General features: G+C 46.8%; 1 protein-coding gene across 2 annotated transcripts in view; it reads left to right on the plus strand.

Annotated features, from left to right (window-relative positions):
* hmcn1 (hemicentin 1) overlaps positions 1-16,611 on the plus strand; it is a 229,641-nt gene that overhangs the window by 210,220 nt on the left and 2,810 nt on the right. Inside the window, exons 90-105 of one of the 2 annotated variants that reach the window (XM_071346348.1) lie at positions 1,961-2,131; positions 2,603-2,773; positions 6,270-6,440; positions 6,570-6,716; positions 6,950-7,087; positions 7,367-7,488; positions 7,782-8,019; positions 8,913-8,975; positions 9,258-9,377; positions 9,741-9,875; positions 11,268-11,381; positions 11,591-11,716; positions 11,946-12,074; positions 14,574-14,915; positions 15,090-15,209; positions 15,583-15,709. In XM_071346348.1, coding sequence (XP_071202449.1) covers positions 1,961-2,131; positions 2,603-2,773; positions 6,270-6,440; positions 6,570-6,716; positions 6,950-7,087; positions 7,367-7,488; positions 7,782-8,019; positions 8,913-8,975; positions 9,258-9,377; positions 9,741-9,875; positions 11,268-11,381; positions 11,591-11,716; positions 11,946-12,074; positions 14,574-14,915; positions 15,090-15,209; positions 15,583-15,709 — 2,434 coding nt within the window. The remainder of the gene's footprint in view (positions 1-1,960; positions 2,132-2,602; positions 2,774-6,269; positions 6,441-6,569; positions 6,717-6,949; positions 7,088-7,366; positions 7,489-7,781; positions 8,020-8,912; positions 8,976-9,257; positions 9,378-9,740; positions 9,876-11,267; positions 11,382-11,590; positions 11,717-11,945; positions 12,075-14,573; positions 14,916-15,089; positions 15,210-15,582; positions 15,710-16,611) is intronic. The other variant, XM_071346349.1, reaches the window with a different exon arrangement.

The following is a 16,611-nucleotide window of genomic DNA, read 5'->3' on the forward strand; positions in this document are numbered from 1 at the left end:
GGAACTTAGACACTGTCCTGGTAAATGGTTTGGCAACTAAGACACTGTCCTGGTAAATGGTTTGGGAACTTAGACACTGTCCTGGTAAATGGTTTGGGAACTAAGACACTGTCCTGGTAAATGGTTTGGGAACTAAGACACTGTCCTGGTAAATGGTTTGGGAACTTAGACACTGTCCTGGTAAATGGTTTGGAAACTAAAACACTGTCCTGGTAAATGGTTTGGGAACTAAGACACTGTCCTGGTAAATGGTTTGGGAACTAAGACACTGTCCTGGTAAATGGTTTGAAACTAAGACACTGTCCTGGTAAATGGTTTGGGAACTAAGACACTGTCCTGGTAAATGGTTTGGCAACTAAGACACTGTCCTGGTAAATGGTTTGGAAACTAAGACACTGTCCTGGTAAATGGTTTGGAAACTAAGACACTGTCCTGGTAAATGGTTTGGGAACAAAGACACTGTCCTGGTAAATGGTTTGGCAACTAAGACACTGTCCTGGTAAATGGTTTGGGAACTTAGACACTGTCCTGGTAAATGGTTTGGGAACTTAGACACTGTCCTGGTAAATGGTTTGGAAACTAAAACACTGTCCTGGTAAATGGTTTGGAAACTAAGACACTGTCCTGGTAAATGGTTTGGAAACTAAAACACTGTCCTGGTAAATGGTTTGGAAACTAAGACACTGTCCTGGTAAATGGTTTGGGAACTTAGACACTGTCCTGATAAATGGTTTGGGAACTTAGACACTGTCCTGGTAAATGGTTTGGAAACTAAAACACTGTCCTGGTAAATGGTTTGGAAACTAAGACACTGTCCTGGTAAATGGTTTGGAAACTAAAACACTGTCCTGGTAAATGGTTTGGAAACTAAGACACTGTCCTGGTAAATGGTTTGGGAACTAAGACACTGTCCTGGTAAATGGTTTGGAAACTAAAACACTGTCCTGGTAAATGGTTTGGAAACTAAGACACTGTCCTGGTAAATTGTTTGGAAACTAAGACACTGTCCTGGTAAATGGTTTGGAAACTAAGACACTGTCCTGGTAAATGGTTTGAAACTAATACACTGTCCTGGTAAATGGTTTGGAAACTAAGACACTGTCCTGTTAAATGGTTTGGGAACTTAGACACTGTCCTGGTAAATGGTTTGGGAACTTAGACACTGTCCTGGTAAATGGTTTGGGAACTAAGACACTGTCCTGGTAAATGGTTTGGAAACTAAGACACTGTCCTGGTAAATGGTTTGGCAACTAAGACACTGTCCTGGTAAATGGTTTGGGAACTTAGATACTGTCCTGGTAAATGGTTTGGCAACTAAGACACTGTCGAGATAAATGGTTTGGGAACTAAGACACTGTCCTGGTAAATGGTTTGGCAACTTAGACACTGTCCTGGTAAATGGTCTGGCAACTAAGACACTGTCCTGTTAAATGGTTTGGAAACTAAGACACTGTCCTGGTAAATGGTTTGAAACTAAGACACTGTCCTGGTAAATGGTTTGAAACTAAGACACTGTCCTGTTAAATGGTTTGGCAACTAAGACACTGTCCTGGTAAATGGTTTGGCAACTAAGACACTGTCCTGGTAAATGGTTTGGGAACTTAGACACTGTCCTGGTAAATGGTTTGAAACTAAGACACTGTCCTGGTAAATTGTTTGGGAACTAAGACACTGTCCTGGTAAATGGTTTGGGAACTAAGACACTGTCCTGTTAAATGGTTTGGCAACTAAGACACTGTTGAGGTAAATGGTTTGTCAACTAAGGGTGGACATGCACAGTGCTGCTATAGTTTAAGATGAGCTGTACTCTTTTTCACCTGGCCTATCAGATTGAAAGGTGGAAGGACTACTACCAGATTGCTTATACCTATCAAATCTTCTCAGAACTCAAGTGTTTATTAAAGTGTAGTGGTTTAGGGTTGATTTGAGATTGGGCCTGACTCTGACTCTTGCCCTCCAGTGGATGGGAAGTGGTCATCGTGGGTGAGCTGGGGGGCCTGCAGTGTCTCCTGTGGGGGTGGAACCAGACAACGGACACGACTCTGTGCCAGCCCCGCCCCGCAGCACAGGGGCAGGCAGTGTGAGGGTAATGACGTGCACATCGACTTCTGCAACAGTGACCCGTGCCCTGGTGAGTAGTGACATCCTTACTCCTCTTATCTCTTATCCTCTTACACTAACTCTTATCCTCTTACACTAACTCTTATCCTCTTACACTATCTCTTATCCTCTTACACTAACTCTTATCCTCTTACACTATCTCTTATCCTCTTACACTAACTCTTATCCTCTTACACTATCTCTTATCCTCTTACACTATCTCTTATCCTCTTACACTATCTATTATCCTCTTACACTATCTCTTATCCTCTTACACTATCTCTTATCCTCTTACACTAACTCTTATCCTCTTATACTAACTCTTATCCTCTTACACTAACTCTTATCTCACCTGGTTCATCAGTCTCACCTACAGTGAGTTGCATTGATCAAGTGTTGCAGACATGTTGTGTGTACTGACTGAGATGCATCTCTTTCCCTCTCTCTCTCCTATCCTCTCCCCTCTCCCCTCTCCCCTCTCCCCTCTACCTCACCCTATTAGTTCATGGTAACTGGGGTCTGTGGAGTAGTTGGGGCAGCTGCAGCAGGACGTGTAATGGAGGACAGATGAAGCGCTACAGAACATGTGACAACCCCAGACCCGCCAATGGGGGCAGAGCATGTGCCGGGGCAGACTCACAGATACAGAGGTGCAGCACAGCCAGCTGCCCTGGTAAGTGTGTGTTTGTGTGTTTGTGTGTTTGTGTGTTTGTGTGTTTGTGTGTTTGTGTGTTTGTGTGTGTGTGAGATATGAAATGGAGTGATAGGACAGCATTGGTCATGTCAACGCAAATGGATTGAGATTGCTAAGCCTTTGTGCTGAACATGAATTTACCATCACCAACACCATGTTCCAAAATTAAAACAAATACAAAACCTATTGAATGCACTCACAATCAAAGCACTGGCACCTCATAGACTACGTGATTGTCAGGCGCTCTGATATCAATGATGTCCTCATTACGTGAGCCGTGAGAGGAGCGGAGTGCTGGACAGATCATTGGATGATCTTAACCAAGCTCAGAATGAAAGTTCACCCAGCCATCCGCCTCAATAAGTCCACCAAAAACAATCTGCACTGTGCTCGACTTCAGAAAACAGAGGCACGTAACAACCTATGTCGCTCTCTAGCAGAAAAACTAGAGACCATTGAGACTCTCCTGAATGCAGAGGGGTCCGATTCACGACAAATGGTCCTCTCTAAACACATCACTGAGTCAGCAGCCCACTCCATCAGTTACAGCAGTAAGAAACATCAGGACCGGTTCAATGAAAACTCCACGTATATCTCCACCCTACTTGACAGCATACACAAGGTACATAAAGACACATTCAACAGCCTTACGTCTGAGGCCCTCCAAAAGCAATTGCATGAGCAGCAGAGGGAGGCACAGTGCTTTACGGCATCTACAAAATGAGTGGTGGATCTCCAAAGTACAAGAAATCCAATCTTTTGCGGACAGATATGACAGGTACAGCATTTATGATGCCCTGAAGACCACCCACAGCCCAGGAAGTTGCTCTCCCCTGTCCCCTCAGAAGTGCAGATGAGTCCACTCTTATAAAGGACCAAACTAGGTTAGTCCAGAGGTGGAGTGAACAATTTGAAGCCCTCTTAAACCAGCCGTACCAAGTTGACTACTCAGTCCTGGACGTACCCATAAACCCTGCCTACCATCCAGAGCCTTAATCTCCCACCCACCTTTTCTGAGATCTGTGCCTCCATCAGTTCATTGAAGAACAACACAACTCCTGGACCTGACTGCATCCCTGCTGAGATCCTAAAACAGGCGGGCTATCTCTGTACCAGACCAGTTCACCTGTTCATCTATGAGATATGGAGACGAGAGCATCCACCATCAAAGGAGGGATACATACAGTACATTGTCTCAACACAAAAACAAGGGGAACAAATAAATCTGCTGCAACAGCAGGGGGCATATCCCTCCTTGCAGTTGCTGACAAAGTCCAGGCGAAGGTCATGCTCCACAGACTCATCGACATCCTCACTGAAGACCTGCTACTGGAGTCCCAGTGCGGCTTCAGAAAGAACAGGAGCACGGTGGACATTATCTTCAGTCCACACCAACTGCAGGAAAAGTGCAGTGAACAGAAACAAGACCTGTTCATGGCCTTTGTGGACCTCTCCAAAGTCTTCAACATAGTACACCGTTAACTCCTTTGGAAGGTCCTCCTGCAGTATGGATGCCCTGGGAAATGTGTGAACATGAGGGGAGGGTGGACAGTTCCATGAAGGGATGGTGGCCAGAGTGGCAGACAGGAGTCTGAAACCTTTGGAGTTGGCACTGGTGTGAGTCAAGGGTGTGTCACAACACTCCTGCACAAGGACATTGAAACAGAGAGTGGGGGTGACCCGGGACTTCAGATTGGATGGGAACCTCTTCAAAATCAGGATGCTCCAAATCTGAACGGGTACATGAGCTCCAGTATGTGGATGATTGCCCTCTTGTGCCTCTCTCACAGCAGCTGTGAGAGCATACAGCAGAATGTTAACATCCCAAAAACAGAGGTCCTATGTCAGTAGTCACCTGACCCTCCACTCTCAGACTCCTCACTGGCCATTGTACCTCACTTTAAATATCTTGGAAGCATCCTCTAGGAAGACTGCAACATCCACCAGGATATCCAGAATCGTGTCAAACAGGCCTCTTCCTCCTTTGACCGGCTAAGGAAGAGGGCTTTTAACAGTAACCTACCTGCACCTCCACACCAAAGCTGCAGTCTACCAGGCAGTGTGTCTACACTCCTTTATGGATGTGAAACATGGACAGTTTACAGCCGACACTTAGAACAACTGGAATCCTTTGACATAGAACAACTGGAATCCTTTGACATAGAACAACTGGAATCCTTTGACATAGAACAACTGGAATCCTTTGACATAGAACAACTGGAATCCTTTGACATAGAACGACTGGAATCCTTTGACATAAAACAACTGGAATCCTTTGACATAGAACAACTGGAATCCTTTGACATAAAACAACTGGAATCCTTTGACATAGAACAACTGGAATCCTTTGACATAGAACAACTGGAATCCTTTGACATAGAACGACTGGAATCCTTTGACATAAAACAACTGGAATCCTTTGACATAAAACAACTGGAATCCTTTGACATAGAACAACTGGAATCCTTTGACATAGAACAACTGGAATCCTTTGACATAGAACAACTGGAATCCTTTGACATAGAACAACTGGAATCCTTTGACATAGAACAACTGGAATCCTTTGACATAAAACAACTGGAATCCTTTGACATAAAACAACTGGAATCCTTTGACATAGAACAACTGGAATCCTTTGACATAAAACAACTGGAATCCTTTGACATAAAACAACTGGAATCCTTTGACATAGAACAACTGGAATCCTTTGACATAAAACAACTGGAATCCTTTGACATAAAACAACTGGAATCCTTTGACATAGAACAACTGGAATCCTTTGACATAAAACAACTGGAATCCTTTGACATAAAACAACTGGAATCCTTTGACATAGAACAACTGGAATCCTTTGACATAAAACAACTGGAATCCTTTGACATAGAACAACTGGAATCCTTTGACATAAAAGGCCTCCAACACATTTTGAAAGTGATCTGGCAGGACCATGTTCCGCACTTAGAGATCCTCCAGAGAACCAAACTGCTGGAGCATTGAGGCGTCCATCACACTCCACCAGCTTAGATGGCTCGGCCATGCCTCCCAGGTGCCAGAGGATCGCCTGCCGTGAAAGAGGCTGAGGACAGCTACAACTGGGCCGTCGCTCTGCAGGTGGGCAGAAAAAAGCAGCTAAAGGACAAACTGAAGACATCACTAAAGAAGTGTGGGATGAACCCTGCCTCCCTCCAGACTGTTGCTGCGGAGTGCAGTTGGCCAAGGAAAAAAGGCTGGAACGTAGCCTGGCTAAGCGGCAGAGAAGGAATATGACCACGCCTGCTCCGGCCTCAAGGGGACAGGCCTTTGTGAGCTCTGTCTGTGGCAGACAGTGTGCATCCCGCATCAGATTATACAGTCATCAGTGAACCCACAAGCAGTAGTGGAAGTCATCATCGGATACGATGGAGTAAGCGTGTGTGCGGGTCGATGCGTACTCTGTCATGACTATGTATTTTTATATGTCTGTGTGTGTTTGCAGTGGATGGTAACTGGGGAGCGTGGCAGCCCTGGGGAGAATGCTCCGTCTCCTGTGCGGGCGGAGAGAGAACTCGAGTCAGACTCTGTAATAACCCGTCGCCTAGCAACGAGGGCCGCCTCTGCCCAGGAGACTCCACCCAGGTGTCCAGGTGTAACGGCCAAACGTGTCCAGGTATGGTGTGTGTTTGTGTGTGTGTGCATGGCATGGCATGTGTGTGCGTGGCATGGCATGTGTGTGCGTGTGTTTGGCATGTGTGTGCCTGTGTGTGCACTAAACCTGTTCTCTCTCCATCTCTCCTAGGCGGGCCTCAGAAGGCGAGAGGCAGCATCATAGGAAACATTAACGACGTGGAGTTTGGAATTGCCATCCTCAACGCCACCATCTCTGACAACCAATCAGGAGGCAGGGTTATACACGCCACCATCTCCAATGTGCCCCGGAGCCTGGGTTAGTTAATAGACATTATGACATTGAGTTCAATATGTACCCTAATAGATTATCTATGGTGTGTTAAGTTTATAAAGATGTAGGCTGTAGTTGTTTCTAAGCACAGATCAGATAACAGATTCAGGTTTATTTTGTCACGAAGGGAAGAGCTGCACTAATTGACCCCAGTTCAAACGAATCACCCTGTTTCAAAATCTTCTTCTGACCTGACCTCACCTGTTGACCCCATGCAGGCCCAGCTATGAGGAAGCTGATCTCCATCCTGAACTCCATCTATTGGACGACGGCCCAGGAGCTAGGGGAGGCAGTGAACGGCTACTCTCTGACCAGAGGTGTGTTCAGGAGGGAGACGCAGGTGGAGTTCGCCACAGGTGAGAAGGGGAAGAATTTGGATCTGTGTGTGTGTGTGTGTGTGTGTGTGTGTGTGTGTGTGTGTGTGTGTGTGTGTGTGTGTGTGTGTGTGTGTGTGTGTGTGTGTGTGTGTGTGTGTGTGTGTGTGTGTGTGTGTGTGTGTGTGTGTGTGTGTGTGTGTGTGTGTGTGTGTGTGTGCGTGTGTCACCCAATATCCCTAAATGGGATACCAGGTATTACCATGAAGACCAGAGAATAAAGGGTTTCAGCCTTTATAAAGCGACCTCTTTGTCCACCAGGTGAGATCCTGAGGATGACCCATGTGGCTCGGGGGCTGGACTCAGACGGAGCACTGCTATTGGATATCGTGCTGAATGGACACGTTCTGCAGCTGCCGTCTAATGCTGACATCAGCGTCAAGGTAACAGAAAACACATCTCCAGACGTATTACACCCTACACCACATACTCCATACTACCACACTCTCTTCATTTGAGATCTGAAGTGTAACTGAAATCAGTGCTGAAGACAATCTTTGTGTAACATACACAACAGATCTCAAGTTTGGCCCATAATGACAAACTATGATAACCAGACTACAGATCACGATCAAACAGTTTAAATGACTTACAAAAAGACAATGAAAGGTGATTATGAGGTGCAGAACTGGGTGGCTGAGGCTTATCCATGCTGGCTGTTGTTCATCTGACCCAGGACTACACAGAGGACTACATTCAGACTGGTCCAGGTCAGCTGTATGCTCTATCCACCCGGATGTTCAGTATTGATCGGGTCAGTGTGCCCTACTCCTGGAACCACACAATCACCTACGACCCTGACAAGGGAAAGATGCCCTACCTGGTGGAGACGCTCCATGCCTCGGCCATCAGCGCCCACTACCACCCCCTAGAGGAAGTCCTGGAATACAAGCTCCACGCCACCATCACCAAGGGTGAGACTTTAAAGTCCTTGTTTTTCTCTCTCTCTTTCTCTCTCTCTTGCTCTCTATACTGTACGTCCCTATTAATTTGCACCCCTCCCCCATTTTGCCCTCAAAACAGCCTCAATTCGTCAGGGCATGGACTCTACAAGGTGTCGAAAGTGTTCCACAGGGATGCTGGCCCATGTTGACTCCAATGCTTCCCACAGTTGTGTCAAGTTGGCTGGATGTCCTTGGGGTGGTGGACCGTTCTTGATACACACGGGAAACTGTTTAGCGTGAAATTCCCAGCAGTGTTGCAGTTCTGGACACTTACTACCATACCCCGTTCAAAAGCACTTAAATCTTTTGTCTTGCCCATTCACCCTCTGAATGGCACACATACACAATCCATGTCTCAATTGTCTCAAGGCTCAACAAAATCCTTCTTTAACCTGTCTCCTCCCCTTCATCTACACTGATTTGAAGTGGATTTAACAAGTGACATCAATAAGGGATCATAGCTTTCACCTGGTCAATCTATGTCATGGAAAGACAGACTGTTCCTAATGTTTTGTACACTCAGTGTATACACTATCTATATGGAAACATTACGTTTCCACTTCACAATAGCAGCACTTACAGTTGACCGGGGCAGCTCTAGCAGGGCAGAAATTTGACGAACTGACTTGTTGGAAAGGTGGCATCCTATGACGGTGCCATGATGAAAGTCACTGAGCTCTTCAGTACGGGCCATTCTACTGCCAATGTTTGTCTATGGAGATTGCATGGCTGTGTGCTCAATGTTATGCACCTGTCAGCAACGGGTGTGGCTGAAATAACCGAATCCACTAGTTTAAAGTTGTCCACATACTTTTGTATATCTCACTCTCTTTAACGTAACAACCTTATCCATATTCTGTCAGGTGATCGTAGTAACCAGTGTCCCGTTGGCTTCAGGCTGGACTCTGCAGGACCCTACTGTGCAGGTAATCATGACAAGCCTCTTATTTTGGTGGTCTGTCTTCTCAACATGGGGAGTTTGTCCACACCTCTGTTCATGCTGGAGCAGTTTACTTTGTTACGTTATGTTCAGTGGAGATTCACTTAAATGCACATTTTAAATTCACTTAAATGCATAATTTGTCTTGAGAAACCATAAGAAACATGATTTAAAACGGTGTTTGGGGTAAAATGGCAGAGTATAAGTCCTAGCTCATGTCAATATCCACATTGAGTATAAGACTGTTATTGTTTGTGTTATGATTCAGATGAGGATGAGTGTAAGGAGAGGAGCCCTTGTTCTCATGTCTGTCACAATGCCATGGGAACCTACTATTGCTCATGTCCCCGAGGACTCACCATCTCAGCTGACGGCAGGACCTGTCAGGGTACGCCCCACACACACAAACACAAACACAAACACACACACACTATAGGCTGGATTCAATCCAGATCACGGAAGTATCACGGGAGATCCGTGTAAAAATGTACAGGTCATTTCCAATTGAGCCAACATACGCAGCGTTTACTGTGAATGCAGTCTCCGCAAATGCGGGAACATTGCCTTTACATTTCAATCGAGCTATAAAACGGATCTTCTGCGATATTTCTGCCATACGGATTGAATCCAGCCCTATGTACACTGAAAAACAAATACCTATTTAATACCTCCATAAAACCACCTTTACTCGCATAGAATCTCTGCCTCTGTTTAAAGACTTAATGTCTAATGATTCCCTCTATGTTCTCAGACATTGATGAGTGTTCTCTGGGTGGGCACATGTGCCATGACGGGCAGGACTGTGAGAACACCATTGGCTCCTACCGCTGTGTGATGCGCTGTGGGCGGGGCTTCAGAAGGACAGCCGATGGACACAGTTGCCAAGGTTACACTCGTTTCCATCTTCAAGATTGGCAGTAGTTAATACAGTATATTAAGTGTCATTACAGTTGTGTAGGGTATAGTGTAGTGTAGGGTTGTTGCGGTGACCGCATTACCGTCACACCGGCAGTCAGGAGTCAGGGCTCCCGAGTGGCTCAGCGGTCTAAGGCACTGCATCTCTGTGCTAGAGGCGTCACTACAGACCCTGGTTCGATCCCAGGCTGTATCACAACCAGCCGTGATCAGGAGTCCCAAATTGCGGCGCACAATTGGCCCAGTGTTGTCCGGGTTTGGGTGGTGTAGGCCGTCATTGTAAATAAGAATTTGTTCTTAACTGACTTGCCTAGTTAAATAAAGTTTAAATAATAAATCAGGTCGCTAACGGCCTGATACTCAGGGCTCTATTGTCCCTCCATCAGGTCCTAATGGTCTGGTACTCAGGGCTCTATTGTCCCTCCATCAGGTCCTAATGGTCTGGTACTCAGGGCTCTCTTGTCCCTCCATCAGGTCCTAATGGCCAGGTACTCAGGGCTCTATTGTCCCTCCATCAGGTCACTAATGGTCTGGTACTCAGGGCTCTATTGTCCTTCCATCAGGTCCTAATGGTCTGGTACTCAGGGCTCTATTGTCCCTCCATCAGGTTCTAATGGCCAGGTACTCAGGGCTCTATTGTCCCTCCATCAGGTCCTAATGGCCAGGTACTCAGGGCTCTATTGTCCCTCCATCAGGTCCTAATGGCCAGGTACTCAGGGCTCTATTGTCCCTCCATCAGGTCCTAATGGTCTGGTACTCAGGGCTCTATTGTTCCTCTAACCACTCTGACATCAATGCAAATGCGATCAAAAATCACATCAAACACTTATCAAAACAGGATGTTCTTTTAAAACTCACCTCTCCTCAATATACTTCTGTATATATAGTGTATGTTTGATACTATAAAATCATATCATATAAAATAATGGAATGGGACTTATAAGTATATCTTGTCAGCTAAATGAACAATCCTAGAGCCTATGGCATGGTGCATAACCAGATAACATACAGTAGGTCAACTCATATTCTGTTCTTCTGAAATACATTTTCTTCAAATCATAATGTTTCTTTAGACCTAAAATAAATTATGGATTTATTGTGATGCTTTATATTACATTGATTTATTATACTTTTTAAAATGTAGATGTTCCAAAAGCGCGCATCATCAGCTTTTATGTATGGTGGCCTGGAGATGCTAAAAGTGTTATGTTAATTAACGGTCAATTACCGTGAGACCGGCAGTCTGTTGCATGACAATAACCGGCTGACAAAATGTCACGCCCGCCACAGCCCTATATAGGTATAAATCTATTTCTAAGCTGTAACTGTATTATTGTTTATTTGATTTTGGTTCATTTTCAAGATATTAATGAGTGCCAGGAGTCTAACCCGTGTAACCAGCACTGTCTGAACACCATCGGTAGCTACCGCTGTGCCTGTGAGCCCGGGTACCAACTCAGGAACCGCCGCTGTATAGGTGAGCACAGTACACTACAGATTGGGTCGGCACAATAGTGTGAAACGTGTTTTGATGGTTTCAGTTCTGGACCTGACCCGCTTCTCTTTCTCTCTCTTTCTCTCTCTTTCTCTCTCTCTTTCTCTCTCTCTCTCTCTCTCTCTCTCTCTCTCTCTCTCTCTCTCTCTCTCTCTCTCTCTCTCTCTCGCCCTCTCTCTCTCTCTCCTCAGACATAAATGAGTGCAGACAGAGGGTGTGTCGTTCAGACCAGCAGTGTAAGAACATGCGGGGAAGCTACACCTGTATTGACCTTTGCCCTGCTGGCATGACCAAAGGTGCCAACGGGACGTGTGTGGGTGAGTGTGCCAGAACTGGGCATCAGCCCCTTCATACCTCATGCTCAGCCAACTGAAAGGAGGATTCTGTGTCCAGTACATCTGTGGATAACCTACTCTAAATGGTTAAAGAAAAGGTTGGGGTGGATTTTATATCCAGCCCTTTCTGTTTGGTGGGGTAATGGTTTCAATGTCAAATATCTATATTCAATATATATATATATATTCTCCATGTGTCTTCCCCCTATAGATATAGATGAATGCAGAGACGGGACCCACCAGTGCAGATACAACCAGATCTGTGAGAACAGCAGAGGGAGCTACCATTGTACCTGCCCCAGGGGCTATCGCTCTCAGGGTGTAGGACGCCCCTGTGTGGGTACGTACCCCCTCTACCCCCAAACCACCTCACCCACCACCCCTCACCCACTACCCCTCAGCTGCCCTGCTTCTGCACGCAGACCTCCACTATCCCTCACCCACTGTACCTCACCTACTACCCCTCACCCACTACCCACTAACCCTCACCCACTACCCCTCACCCACTACCCACTAACCCACTAACCCACACCCACTACCCCTCACCCACTATACCTCACCCACTACCCCTCACTCCTTATCCACTACTCCTCACCCCACTACCCCACCACCCCACACCCACTACCTCTCACCCTTCACCACTACCCCTACCCCTATCCCTCACCCACTATCCCTTACCCACTACCACTAACCCACTACCCCTCACCCACTACCCACTACCCACTACCCCTTACCCAATACCCCTAACCCACTACACCTCAGCCACTAAACCTCACCTCAGGGGGTCAGCTGACCTGCTTCTGCATGCATACCTCTCTCCATCTCTCTCCATCTCTCTCCCAGTCCCTGCTCTAAGCTGCAGTAATACCCCAGCCAGCTGTGGCATCACATCCTCCCTCTGCCTTTCTAATGCTAATGTAGCTAAAGAACTGTTGTCTTCTGTGGAAATCTCTTACTTTCTCATAACTATCACAAAGAGAAGATGAGCCCTAGGTACTGAGTGGCTGTGTAGTTAGAGTTTAAACAGAGGGTTAACAGAAAGGTAAGGAGCCACAGACAGGACAACAGAAAGGGACCTGGAATTAACCTGTCTGTCTGTCATCACAAGGCCAGCATCTCTCTCTCTCCCTCTTGGCTCTGTCACTCTTACACCTGAGTTTCCACCTTTGACCTTTTGACCGGGTTGCACCCGACCTGGGGTCGCTTTGCTTTGTAATGGCATACACTCACTGGCTCTGTCGGTATCCCCTATGACATCATCAACACTGGACACTGATGTCTACTCTGTACCTACTTACCTGTACAATTTGAATATTTTGTTGCATTAAATTGGATATACAGTATGTTTCATTTAAATTTCAAGTGGCAACACTTTAACTGAGCACCATAGTAAGTTAAAAGAGACTATTTGGCAAACCTGAAAAAGTATGTATTTACAATATATACAGATGTAGGTCTCTATCCAATCCGTATTGCGCAAGTTCCACGTTACAGCATGATTGGAATTTAAAGGCATTGTTCCCACGTTAGTGGAGACTGCTTCATGGTAAACGCTGCAGATATCGGCTCAATAGGAAATTACCTTAACATTTCTATCACACAATCTGTAATGCTTCAGAGATTGAATAGAGACCTTGGATTTGATTTAATTCAAGCATTCTTGTTTGGTGTGAGATGTAATGTATTCATTCTCTCATTGAAAAAGTTAAAAGGCGGGCCTCCCGAGGGGTGCAGTGGTCTAAAGAACTGCATCGCAGTGCTAGAGGCGTCACTACAGACCCGGGTTCGATCCCGTGCTGTATCACAACCGCCCGTGATCAGGAGTCCCATAGTGCTGCGCACAATTGGCCCAGCGTCGTCAGGGTTAGGGGAGGGTTTGGCCAGGGGGCCTTTACTTGGCTCATCGTGCTCAAGTGACTCCTTGTGGCGGGCCGGGCGCCTGCAGGCTGACCTTGGTCGTCAGTTGAAAGGTGTTTCCTCCGACACATTGGTGCGGCTGGCTTCTGGTTTAAGTGGGCGGGTGTTAAGAAGCGTGGTTTGGCGAGTCATGTTTCGGAAGACGCATGACTTCACCTCCCGAGCCCGTTGGGGAGTTGCAGCGATGAGACAAGATCGACATTGGGGAGAAGAAGGGGGTAAAATACAACATAAATAAAACGTTAAAAGACACTTTTTAGATGAATACACTTATGCCTTAGGGACATGATATGTATTGTCAAACGTTGGGGTGATTGTTCCTGTACGTTGGGGTGATTGTGTTCCATCTCTTCCTTTCTCATCCTCTTGTCTTCCTCACACCACTTTACTCTCCCACTTCATCTGCTTCTTTCTTAACTGCCTTATCCTCTGTCTATCTGTATGTTTCCCCTGCTCCATATCCCCCTCTTTACTCAACTTTTACTCTTGCCTGTTTTCTTCCTTTTCTCCTCCTCCTCTCTCTTCCCTCCTCTCTCTCTTCCCTCCTCTCTCTTCCCTCCTCCCCCCTCCGTCCTCTCTCTCTTCCCTCCTCTCTCTTCCCTCCTCCCTCTCTTCCCTCCTCTCTCTTCCCTCCTCCGTCCTCCGTCCTCTCTCTCTTCCCTCCTCTCTCTCTTCCCTCTTTCCTCCTCTCTCTTCCCTCCTCTCTCTTCCCTCCTCTCTCTTTCCTGCTCCCCCTCCCTCCTCTCTCTCTTCCCTCCTCCCCCTCTCTCCCCCCTCCTCCCCCCTCTCTTTCTTCCCTCCTCCCCCTCTCTCTCTTCCATCCTCCCCCCTCTCTCTTTTCCCTTCCCTCCCTTCTCTCCTCCCCCCTGCTCCCTCTCTCTCTTCCCTCCCCCCTCTCTCTGTGGTGCTGTGACATCACCAGACAGTAATGAGTGTGAGCATGCGCCCCAGCCCTGCGCGCACCAGTGCCTCAACACCCCCGGCAGCTTCAAGTGTGTGTGCCCGCCAGGGCGCCACCTGCTTGGGGATGGAAAGTCCTGCGCGGGGCTGGAGAAGCTGCCTCCCAGCTACCAGAGCTTCTCATACGGCTACAGCTCCTCCCAGGACTCCCCTGAGCGGAGCGCCTTCCAGCGCCAGTACCACAGCCTGGCCTCTCAGAGCTACCCCTCCTACGCTGCCACAGGGGGGCGCTATAGGCAGCGTAGACGCAGGGAGGCCCTGGCCTGTCCGCAGGGGTACGAGGCCAGGGGTGGCCGTTGCCTAGGTAACTATGGAGGAGGCAGGGGGACAGGCAGAGGGGGAGGAGTTTGAAAGGAGAGGTGGAGGGTCTGGCTGCATGGCTGTGCTACCTGGGGTTGGCTTCCCCTTGTTTTCTAATACACCTTTATAACATGTTTCAACTGATAAATGTTTCCTGTGTGTGTGTGTGTGTGTGTAGACATCAACGAGTGTGAGGTGAGGGACACGTGCCAGCATGAGTGTATGAACACTCCAGGGAGCCATAGGTGTCAGTGTCCGGCCGGCTACCGCCTCATGACCAACGGAAAGACCTGCCAAGGTGAGCAGGACACCTCCACCTGTCAGTCAATCGATTAATCAGCTGTTCACGTTATTTATATATCTATCCATTCGTCATCGCTCAGAGAGCATCCCTATATTCTACTATAAGAAAATACATTCAATGAAATAATTTGATGAGGAAAATGTATCTATGTAAAAGTTGCAGGTACAGTATACTCAATAACTGCATCATGTGTTATGTATTGGTATAACTACCTCCTGTATTGTGGTGTTATGTATCGGTACATGTTGTATAACTACCTCCTGTATTGTGGTGTTATGTATTGCTATACGTTGTATAACTACCTCCTGTATTGTGGTGTTATGTATTGCTATACGTTGTATAACTAACTCCTGTATTGTGAGGGCAGATATAGATGAGTGTCTGGAGCAGAATGTCCAGTGTGGGACCAACAGGATGTGCTTTAACATGAGAGGAAGTTACCAGTGTATCGATACACCCTGCCCACCTAACTACCAGAGAGACCCAGCAACAGGGTAAACAGTAAACACACATTGACTCACACTCTTATGTGTATTCGGAGTATTCAGACCCCTTGACTTTTTCCACATTTTATTACGTTACAGCCTTCTTTTAAAATTGATTAAATTGTTTCCCCCCCCTTATCAATCTACACACAATACCCCATAATGACAAAGCATGCACTGGTTTTTAGAAATGTTGGCACATTTATTAAAAATAAAAAACAGAAATAATACATTTACATAAGTATTCAGACCGTTTACTCAGTACTTTGTTGAAGCATCTTTGGCAGCGATCACAGCCTCAAGTCTTCTTGGGTATGACGCTACAAGCTTGGAACACCTGTATTTGGGGAGTTTCTCCCATTCTTCTCTGGAGATCCCATCAAGCTCTGTCGGGTTGGATGGGGAGCGTCGCTGCACAACCATTTTCCGGTCTCTCTAGAGATGTTTGATCGGGTTCAAGTCCAGGCTCTGGCTGGGCCACTCAAGGACATTCAGAGACTTGTCCTGAAGCCACTCCTGCGTTGTCTTGGCTGTGTGCTCAGGGTTGTTGTCCTGTTGGAAGGTGAACCTTCACCCCAGTCTGAGGTCCTGAGCACTCTGGTGCAGGTTTTCATCAAGGATTTCTCTGTACTTTGCTCTGTTCATCTTTCCCTCGATCCTGACTAGTCTCCCAGTCTCTGCCGCTGAAAAACATCCCCACAGCATGATGCTGCCACCACCATGCTTCACCGTAAGGATGGTGCCAGGTTTCCTCCAGACATGACGCTTGGCATTCTGGCCAAAGAGTTCAATATTGGTTTCATCAGACCAGAGAATCTTGTTTCATGATGTCTTTAGGTGCCTTTTGGCTTCAAGCGGACTGTCATGTACCTTTTACTGAGGAGTGGCTTCTGTCTGGCCACACTACCATA

The sequence above is a fragment of the Salvelinus alpinus genome, chromosome 16 (assembly GCF_045679555.1).
Source record: "Salvelinus alpinus chromosome 16, SLU_Salpinus.1, whole genome shotgun sequence".
NCBI lineage: Eukaryota > Metazoa > Chordata > Actinopteri > Salmoniformes > Salmonidae > Salvelinus > Salvelinus alpinus.